The 10,074-nt window shown below is 48.5% G+C and overlaps 1 protein-coding gene across 3 annotated transcripts in view; it reads right to left on the minus strand.

Annotated features, from left to right (window-relative positions):
• The window catches only part of LOC113423379 (tetraspanin-15-like), a 35,265-nt gene that overhangs the window by 2,816 nt on the left and 22,375 nt on the right, over positions 1-10,074 (minus strand). For all 3 annotated transcript variants that reach the window (XM_087969849.1, XM_087969851.1, XM_087969850.1), the window contains 5 exons: positions 9,305-9,379; positions 6,722-6,817; positions 5,152-5,265; positions 2,909-2,962; positions 1,166-1,282 (listed from right to left, as the gene is read on the minus strand). In XM_087969849.1, coding sequence (XP_087825975.1) covers positions 1,166-1,282; positions 2,909-2,962; positions 5,152-5,265; positions 6,722-6,817; positions 9,305-9,379 — 456 coding nt within the window. The remainder of the gene's footprint in view (positions 1-1,165; positions 1,283-2,908; positions 2,963-5,151; positions 5,266-6,721; positions 6,818-9,304; positions 9,380-10,074) is intronic.

A 10,074-nucleotide genomic window follows, 5' to 3' on the forward strand; every position in this document is an offset into this window, starting at 1 on the left:
GGTCCCTTAAAAAAAGCATTGCATAAAGCCCCCATGTTTCCCCCTTCTTTCCGGACCCTGAATAAACAGTTTTAACAATCCCAAGATTGGAGCCGCCGATGATCAGCATGAAGTGGAAAAGAGATGGATCCCCGGATTTGTGGGAGCGGTGCCTCTTTTCCAAGGGGCTTCCTGTATACACCCAGTCACAAATCTTTCCTAGTGGTGTCCCATCCAAGGTTTTCAAATCCACACTATCCAATGCATCCTATAACCCGGTTTTGTTGATCTTGGTAACTTTAAAATGTGTGGATTTCAATGCCCCCAAATTTCCAGCTGGCGGCAAGATCTCTTGGATTCTCAGCGCACATAGCGAAGTCTGCCCAAACACTGAAAAGGCCTGGGAACCGGACGTGCCCTCCACCGAGCCACTCTCTCCACTGTGGGGGTGGAGAGGCCCTGGGCCACGGCTGGCTGTGCCACTGAGGACGGGGAGGTGAAAATCCGTCAGCTCTCCAAAGACTTCCATGCCTGGTGCCGGAGGGACCAGCGCAGACCCTGCAGGCGTGGGAGGCAGGCCGGAAAGCGGGATCCCCTCCAGGGGTGGGATCTGACTGGTGTAACTACTGGTTCGGTGATTTTACGTTTCCTACAGCCTGCCTGGCCCCTGGCTAAAGGAACAAACAAGCGGAAGAATGCCAGCTCTGGAGCCTTTGAAAACGGCACTGATGAGAGAAAACTGTGGAGAACAACAGAAATTTGGCTTCTGCCCAGCTTGTTTCTATTCTGAATATCCCAGCCAGCGGCTCCTTGGCAGGAACTGCAACCAGACTGGGATGCCCAGAGACCTCCCCAAGGAACAAAGAGGGCAACTGGAGAGAAAGCACCCGTTATCCTGGCCCACTTTGGGGCCGACACAGCCAGCTACTCTGGACGCGTTACGGATTCCTTTTTCATTAGGACAAGTGGGAGCTTGCGGGGCATTTAAAAACCTCAAGATCGGCACCCCAATGCCAAGGTTGCAGGCACCATTCCCCAGACTGGGACCTCTCCCAGCGGATGGAAGCTCCGATCTCGTCCGTTTGCAGGAAGGTCTCCTTAGGTGATGCTTCTTTTCTGCCGTTTTTTCATGGGCAAAAATATAAGCACCCTCAAATAACTATCAGAGAACAAAGTGGATTTTTACCTGAGGAAGGAGCAGAGAGCAAACAATGGCTAGAGTGGATTCAAAATTGTCTTTGAACCAAAAGCTCACTGCGTGGATGCAGCCGCGGACATGGATCGTGTCCACCAGCTCCAGTCGCTACAGAAAGAATAAAGCTCTGATTAATGACATGATTGTGTCTCATCCCGTCACAAGTCATGGGCATTTAGAACTCCAGTCACACATTTTGCTATGACATTTGATCGATGGAAGTTTTAAAGAATCACTGCGATCCAGCAGGTACCCCCAAATTTGCCCTACATGCTGGTTTCCACAACACTAACCAAGTCCGTATGGTGGCCAGGCAAACCTTTATCAGAGGATGTGACTATGTTGGGCAAACCGAGCTGTTTGGCAGGGCGAAGGGGGCCATTCAGTAACCAGATCAGGCTGTTGTGTGAAGCCACCACAAAATCTACCACAGGTTTTTCCCAGAGGACTCCTGGGCCGGCCATTCACACAACACTCCCAGGTATCTACTGTTCTCAGCCGTTTTGAACAGGAAGCCCCCATCTCTTCTTTGGGGTGCATGGCCAGGAGTGTGCACTAAATTCCTGTGGTGCTGGCTGAGATTGCGGTCAAGGCCCCAGACGGGCTGGCACTCTTGTCTGCCGTCCTGCGCCTGATAATGTTCATCTGAAATTTGCAGATCCTCCCAAATGGGTCTAATCCTGTTTGCTCTTTTCAACTTAGCAGAATGATGGAAAGAAATAAAACAAAGGTGGGGGGGGGTCCAGGGTAGTCGATCGCCAGGATAACACTAAAAAAGCTGAACAGAAGAGGGTCCAATTCGGAACTCTGGGACCCAAAGTACACACATCTTAAATTTGCCAAGGTTGAAAAAATTCAGCTCTAAGGTCTCCCGGGGGGGGGGAGGGGCAGCCAGGCAGCAGCTCAGAATCCTGGCCTGCTCCGGTTTAAGCCCCCCTCCCCTCAAGCAGGCTGCATCCCCATCGCCTCCGCTTACCGGCCGCCTCACTGAGTGGCCATTCGATGTTTCGATGGGGTTGAAGGAATAACTGCTCCTTACACTGACAGTCACGTGGTTGCCATTTGTAGCCTGGCCAACGGGCTTGGGACAAGCAGAGTCCCCCGCATTGGACTATTAACTCTTCGACTGAATTATTTCTGAATGGTCTGGGGCGGGATGGGATGTTACATGAAAAATTAAGCAGATTTATTTATTTATTTATTTATTTATTTATTTAATGGAATGCTGTATCCCTCTTTTTTTAATTTTATCAGTAACTCAAGGCAGCGAGCATGCAACACTCTTTCCTCCTGCTATTTCCCCCACAGCCACACACACCCCTGAGAGAGAGGAGGACTGGCCCAATGTCACCCGACCAGCATTCCTGCCTAAAGTGGCAGCAGAACTCATCGCCTCCTGGTTTCTGGGCCAGCCCTTTCTAAGCAAGGCCAAGGACCATGGGACGGAGTGTTCCTTGGCAGGGGGAGTCAGACCCGTCCTGCAGGCCCTGGGCTGAGCCTTGGCCAACTCTGGGCCCACCCCTCAGCCTTTGGGCTTCCCAGCCACAGTAGCTGCTGCCAGAAAATCTCAGGCGTCACCCCAAGCCAGGGCAGTTCTCCTCCACGGGGAGTTCAGCAGCAACCCCCCCCACCCCCAAAACACCTGTTTACTTGTTTGTTTATCTATACCTCCCCTCCCCTCCTGCCCGCTGCTGCCTGGCATTCAACTCAGCCCGGTGGGTTTCAGTTTGCTACCTCTTGGTTGAGTGTCCGGTATCCACACAGGGTGTTGATGACTTCTCCTGGCGCCTGTGAAGACAACAAGAAGAGTGGCCAATAGCAGCACCTGGAAGGACGTTCAGGGGGCTACGTTTAAGGCACCAAGAAGGAAAAAAAGGTGAAGCTGCCCCCTTCGGTTGTCTTCGGCTGCTCTCGCCCGGAACAGCTGCATTTTGCCTCTAAACAGCCCTCCGTTCCTATTCACAGCGCAGCGCAGCCCTGTGTTTGCTTTGCTAGGATTGTGCTTTGGTGTGTTAGGAATATGTTGCCTCATTTTTCTGATACTTCTCTTGCAAGCATTAAGGGGCAGGAGGGCCCTGAAGGTTCAAGCAAGCAAGAGGAGGAGTTGTGAGCACCTAGGAACAAACAAGACAATTACTAGAAGCCATCCAGTATGGCCAATCTAAAGAAAAGGACATGATATTAGTGTTCCAGTATTTGAGGGGCTGCCACAAAGAAGAGGGGGTCAACTTATTTTCCAAAGCACCAGAAGACAAGAAACAACGGATGGAAACTATTCAAGGACAGAAGCAACCTGGAATTAAGGAGATACTTCCTAACAGGGAGGACAATTAACGAGTGGAACAGCTGGCCTTCAGAAGTTGTGGGTACTTCATCATTGGAGATTTTTAAGAAGAGACTGGACAACCTCTTGTCTGAAATGGGATAGAATCTCCTGCTTGAACAGGGGGCTGGACTAGAAGACCTCCAAGGTCCCTTCCAGCTCTATTCTGATTGTGATTCTTGTGAGGCATTTGTTAAAGTAGACCACAGCCAACTTCTTGTAGAGCAATGTGGTCATGGATTCTTGACCATTCTTGACCACCAAGAATCCATGACCGCATTTTTCCATAGTACATCTGACTTAATCGATACACAAAGATCAAAATACCCAGGATTATGGATCGCATAACCTCTGCTTAACCACATACTTCCAATGTGATGGATATATTTACCAACAAATTAAAGGGTTCATCATGCAACATCTAGAAGCCATAGCACCTCCACAAATACAAGCAAAAATATGGATCAGATATGTAGATGACACTTTCAGCATAAGAAAAAAGGACCACTGACAGAACACCCATAGAACTATCAATAACATTTTTAAATGAATCCAGTTTACTATAAAGGAAGAAAACAACTCGCTACCCTTCCTGGACATCCTGATCAGCAGAGACCACAATGGCAAACCAGAAATGCAAGTCTACGGGAAAACCACCCATACTAACCAGGTGCTCCACTGCCAAAGCCACAACCCAACTTCTCACACGAGAAGCTGCATAAGGACTTTATTCAGATGAGCCCAAATACGCTGCAGCAACTGGAACAGCAGAAAAAGGAAATGAAGCCTCTATACAACTTATTCCAACAAAATGGATATCCACTCCACTTTATCAAAAAGTCCCTGACCATTGGGTTAATACAGCACAACCAACACAAACCCTAAAAAGAATTACACTGCCATACATCGAGAGTATCTCAGAAACCACCAACAGACTCCTACAACTGCCTGGGATCGGCATAACACACAAGCCAACTGAAGCCCTTCAAAACACCCTAAGCAGACCAAAAAACCCAGCAACCCCAGAAGAAAAAACTGCAACATTTTAGAAGTTCACAGACACAGCTTCTCCCCTCGTCTCTGTAGCACCCTTTCAGGGGAACTATCTGGCCACCCCTATTTCATCTCTTCGCTAAGCTCTTAACTGCTCACCCTACAGTTTAGCCTCCAGCCTTCTAATCACCTTGGTTGCCCTTCTCTGCACTCTTTCTAGAGTTTCAGAATCATTTTTTGTGTCACAGCGTCCAGAACCGGGCTCAGTTTTCCAAGTGTGTCCTCACGGGTGCAGTGCACCGCAGCACCATCCTTTCCCCTGATCTCAATGCTCCTTCTCTGTTGATGCAGCCTAGGAGACTGCTGTGGCTTTTTTTGCGCTTTCCTTTACAGGATTCAAAACCCAGCCTTCTCTAGCCTGGGCACCTTACAGATCTGTGTCCTTCAACTGTCCTTTAAACTGCCTCCATGTCTATGGATGGTGCCCTGGGTGTGGAAGCCTACAGTAACTGAAGCTGAGGGGTGGCCTGGAGAGAAGCATGTCACACAACCGCCTGCTATTTGAACCGGAGGAGACTGTGGCCCTGCCATGAAGCAGTCCAAAGGGATCACAGAGCAAGGCGCACCTGGAAGACCCCGGTGTGAGCCTCTTCCCCCTCACCTTCCTGACGCAGCAGGTGTAGGGCACTCCACAGGCCAGAGGGCCACTGCTGTTGCACGAGTGGTATGGATTCACATGCCAGTCACTGAATTCATCACCTCCACAGCAGGAAAACTACAAGACAAAGAGAAGAGCTTAATGCACGGCTTCCCTTTTCAACCGATAAAAGTAAAACGGTTAGGCAGCCCCAGGAAGCTGGAGGACAGAGGCCCTTAGCCTTCAGAGAGACTGGCCTGCTCTAAGCCTGCGAGGCCATTGATCTGGACAGATCTAGGGCCACTTTGTAAAGCAGGAGGGAGACCTGTGCTATTGCAGCCATGGCCGCTTTGTTGCCCAGGGAAAGAGGGGAGCATGGCCATCTCTGCTCAACAGGCGGCGGTGCTTCCTTCTCTTCCTCAAGTGTCTGGGCTGCTCCCCAGGGTCCTTCTAGTGGACCAGGATCTTCCAAGGGCCGAAGCTTTCAGGTTTTCCTGCTGAAATATCAAGCGACAGGGAGGGGAGGCCACGCTCAACAGGATCATCAGGAGACTAGGGAATGAATGTGCTTTGGGCAGATGCTCCTCTGAGGCCGGAGCAGCAGCCGAGCTGAGATTTTAGCAAGACCACCCAAAGTCACCTCCCTCTGGGAGCGGGGGGGGTGGGTGGGGGGATTTCCAAGTGGCAGTATACACCTGAACAGCTGCAGCCATTCTTATTGAACCCCTGGCAAAAGGTGAGTCTTATCCAAACTCCCCCACTGTCAAATAGGGAACAGCAACCGTTCTCTTCAAAAAAGCCACGAGGGAGATAAAAACCCAGAGGACGACAAAAGCCCTCAGGACTAAGAAAGACCACCTCCACGTTCTACCCCTCAGGGTCTCTGCAGAGGAGTTGGGTTCTTAAGTTTTCTCACCCACTTATTAGGTTGGGAAAGTGAGGAATTTGCATTCGGCAGTTGCTAGCAGTCACTAAGAAGTCCGATGTGCTACAAGGGCGCTTGGGCCAGAGAAGCCGGTCACATGAAAAAAAATCTAAAAATTGAAAACAAAATGAAACTAAAATAAATAATAAAAGGCATAAACTTTGCGAAGTACAGCTCCCTTCATTAGAAGCATCACACATCACAACAGTATATGCCTTTTAATAAAAGGGGGCTACGAGGGACCTCCTGATTCTTGTCTACTATAGACAAACCTGGTCCTCCTGCAGTGTCTGCTGTGAGAAGCACCAGCCTCTGAAGAACCCTGGGGACATTCCTCCGTTCAGATGTTCTTCCCCAAGAATCCCCCTGCTTGCAAAGAGGCCACCCAGAGGCCCAAACGAATGAGAGAATCCAACAAAGGAGAATATTTTTAGCTTAGAGTTGAGATGAGGGATTCTTGATGTTCTCTGAGCTTGGTTGACTTCCAGCAGATGTTTCATTGCCCAAACTAGGTAACATTATCAGTGTCAGAATGGGAGAATCTATCCCAGATTACACATGTATTATTTAGCAGAAAAAGGCATTCTGGATCGGTCTAGCCATCTAACCTTTCTCCAGTAATACTTTTGTTATAGCAAAATGACAGTTGACCCAAAAATATAGCGTTACCTTTTGCTGAACATAGTCCAAAATATTTTTGAAATCCAAGTCGTCATAGTAGTGTCTTATTCCATCCTGAATGCTGGAATGGAACGCTGCGTTCATCTGCAAGAAAAAGGGTCCCACGGATGAGAGGGGTTTCCTCCAACCCCTGAAGAGACCACCCAGGTTGGGAGTCATCTGAGAGGCCAGCAGCTTTCACCTTTGTGGCAGCCACAAGGGACAAAACAGCCATGTGCTAAATAAGTAGAAGCACTATTTACTTTAGACGGAAGATGTTCTGACACAGTCCTGGTTCATTTCTGGTGAAATTCTAGCATCCCAACATCACAGAATCATAGGGCTGGAAGCACCAAAGATTGTCAGTGATTATTGTGAGGGTCAGTGTATCTGCTTGGTTGGCCTGAACTCACTGGGAGAATCGGGTCCTTCCTGCCCCAGAGCAGCTTTGAGTCCGTGTGCTGGGGAAGCGAGCCCAGCAGGAAGCAACGAAGACCCCTTGAGCCCCCTGGAGCTTCCCCCTCCATCCAGGGCTGTGGCCAGGCTCAGAACAGGGCTCCTTCTCTCCTGAGCCCAGGGGCCTCCGCTTCAGGCACCCTCAGGGCACCTATGAACCAAAGAAGGAGTCGAAACACCAGGTCCTCCTGACTCTCCTTGGCACTCCTGGCACTTCCATCAACGTCACCGGTTCTTCTCACCACGGCAAGACGACCAAGAGCAGGTCGGTGGAGCCACAGGGCTGAGACACGATTGGGTGTATCTGGGCCTGTGGGTGTGGGCTCAGTACGCCAATGTGGCCCAAAAGTGGGAGAGAAGGCAGCTGAGCCCCCCCGTAGCAGCAGCAGCAGCCCTGCAGCGCTCAGGCCCAGACCGACCTCCCCCCCCGGGGGCCGTGAGGCAGCCGGATTAGGGCTGTGCTTCTGCTTCTGCCAAGAAAGGGGAGGGACTTCTGCAGTCTGTGTCCGTGTCCGTGTGTGTGTGTGTACGTTAAGAGAGTGTGTGGGAATGCAAGAAAAAAAGAAGGTGGCAGGGAGAAAAGAGGAAAACAGGAAACCGCCAAACAAAACCAGCTTGTGGGTTGCAGGGGATCATTGGCAGTACGGAAAAAAAGCAGCCCCCATTCAGACAGGGCTGAGGAGTGGGGCAGATCCTGCCCACCTCGCCATCCCCCAAAGTGGCAGAACTGGATGGCAGCTGATGAAGGTCTCACCCTCTCCGTCCGGCTGCAAAGCCAGCCCAGATTCGCATGGTCAAAGGAAGGCTCTCAGGCTGGGTAATTTCCCCATAGGCCACAGCTGGCGGTCAGCCAAGGACAGGGAGGGGCAAGTCAAACCTGACTGCCAGAAAAAAGAAAAGTTTATCAAAACTCAAGAAATCATAGACAAGAAATCTCTAAGACAATGCAGGACAGCTACAGAAATTCCTAGAACCTGCTAGGCACCCTGAAAGAGTTACAGCTCCCATCAGAGGACAATATTTGGAGGGAGGGAGGGAGGGAGGGAGGGAGGGAGGGAGGGAGGGAGGAAGGAAGGAAGGAAGGAAGGAAGGAAGGAAGGAAGGAAGGAAGGAAGGAAGGAAGGAAGGAAGGAAGGAAGGAAGCCTTTAAACTAAGCAATGGAGACAAAGAGTTTTTTAATACAGAACATTTCTGTCCCCAGCAATCTAAAATTAATGGGGTTATCAGTGCATGTAACATAGATATTTGTGCAGGTAAGAATATCAACCTTGCTGTCAAGCAAAATCAAACTAGAGTTTTGGACTTTAAAAGAGCTAATTTCAATAAACTTAGAGCTTGGGAAGGATTCCACGGATGAGAATCCTCGAGGCGAAAACAACCCAAGAAGCTTGGGAAACTTTGAAAAGTGATATAAAAGCCCAGTCTAGCATAATAGCAACGAAGAAGAAAAACAACAGGTCTCAAAAGAAACAGCGTGGCTGCATAAAGAACTCTCTGCTAAATTGAAAGACAAAAAGGACAAGTATAAAAAGTGGAAAGAGGGGCACATAACTAAGGCAGAGAATATCAGCAAATAGCCTGAGCCTGCGAAGATAAAGTGAGGAAAGCTAAGGCTCAAATGAACTAAGGCTCTCAACAAAAGTCAAAAATAACAAAAAAAAGAGAGAGCCTCTTTCAACATGTAAAAATCAAGAAAACAGTCAAGGAAACAGATTGGTCCATGAGTGGGAGAAAGTGGCAAGAAGGTGATAAAGAAAAAGCGGGACTGTTTAACTTGTTTTTTGCATCCGTCTTTACACAAAGTCCAATCTATCTTTGAAATATATGGTTCACTGGTTCAGATATCACATCTGCCAGCTCCTCCAGGATTTTGGGATGTAATCCATCTGGTGCTGGCAATTTGAACCGCACCTAAGAGTGTAGAAATATTCTCTTATCATTTTTCTGCCTATTTTGACTTGTATTCTAATCTGTCTTTTATGGTTCTGCTACCATTGAACTATTTTTTTCCTTTTCTGTAGGAAAAGGCAGATGCAAAGAGTGAATGATTTCTCCCCCTCCCCCCTTTCCAATTCATAACCTCCAATGGGAAAAGTGCTCCAGTCATAGGAGCGACTGAAACGGATATAGCTTACCTGCTTCTCGAAGATGATTTCGACCAACAATAGCAGCAACTCAGTGATGAAGATTGCCAAAAGGACCCAGAAGAACTAGGCAAAAGAGACAGAAAGGGGGCAGGGAGCCAAGCGTCATTAAAACAAGAACGGGTATGCTCGTTTTTTAGCATTGCTGAGGCATTAGAACAATGTTGGTCACCTTCCTAAAATACAAACAAGATACAGAAAGAACTTTTTTCTTCATCCAATGTGGAGCAAAGCCGAATTCCTTTATGATAATTTCAGCTTGTTGAAGAGCATCAGCTGCTCGATTCAGAGGATTAACTTCCTTTTCCCCTTTGACAAGTGGACTCCATAAACTGTCAGACAAGCAGTCTTGAGATGGAAGAGCAGGTATGGAACAGAAATCAACTCCCTCTTCCCACAACAAGCATGTGCTTTAGTGTCAGGGGTGAAAGACCAGGTCCATACATGGAGGAGATTCAAAGAAACCGGTTTGCTGCTAAAGCCCATGCGCAGGAAATCCTCTCCGCCAATGGGAGATACCGTTAGATAAGGGCCAAGGGCCCTCAAAGGGGTTGAACTGACTTTGTTTGTGGCTTCATCCCTCCCCTCAGGCTCTCTCATTTCTTCTCCTACATTTAGGCTTCTAGATTACTACAGTGAATCACTTTTAATAACTTATTATATTTAATTGTATATAAACTGCTGCAATATTACATACTTCATATTTTCCTGAGTGGAATGTGATTGCAATGTATTTACAATATTTTACTTATTTACAACAC

This window comes from Notechis scutatus, chromosome 7 (genome assembly GCF_049901735.1).
Source record: "Notechis scutatus isolate UNSWTSFEM ecotype Mainland chromosome 7, rNotScu1.2, whole genome shotgun sequence".
Lineage (NCBI taxonomy): Eukaryota > Metazoa > Chordata > Lepidosauria > Squamata > Elapidae > Notechis > Notechis scutatus.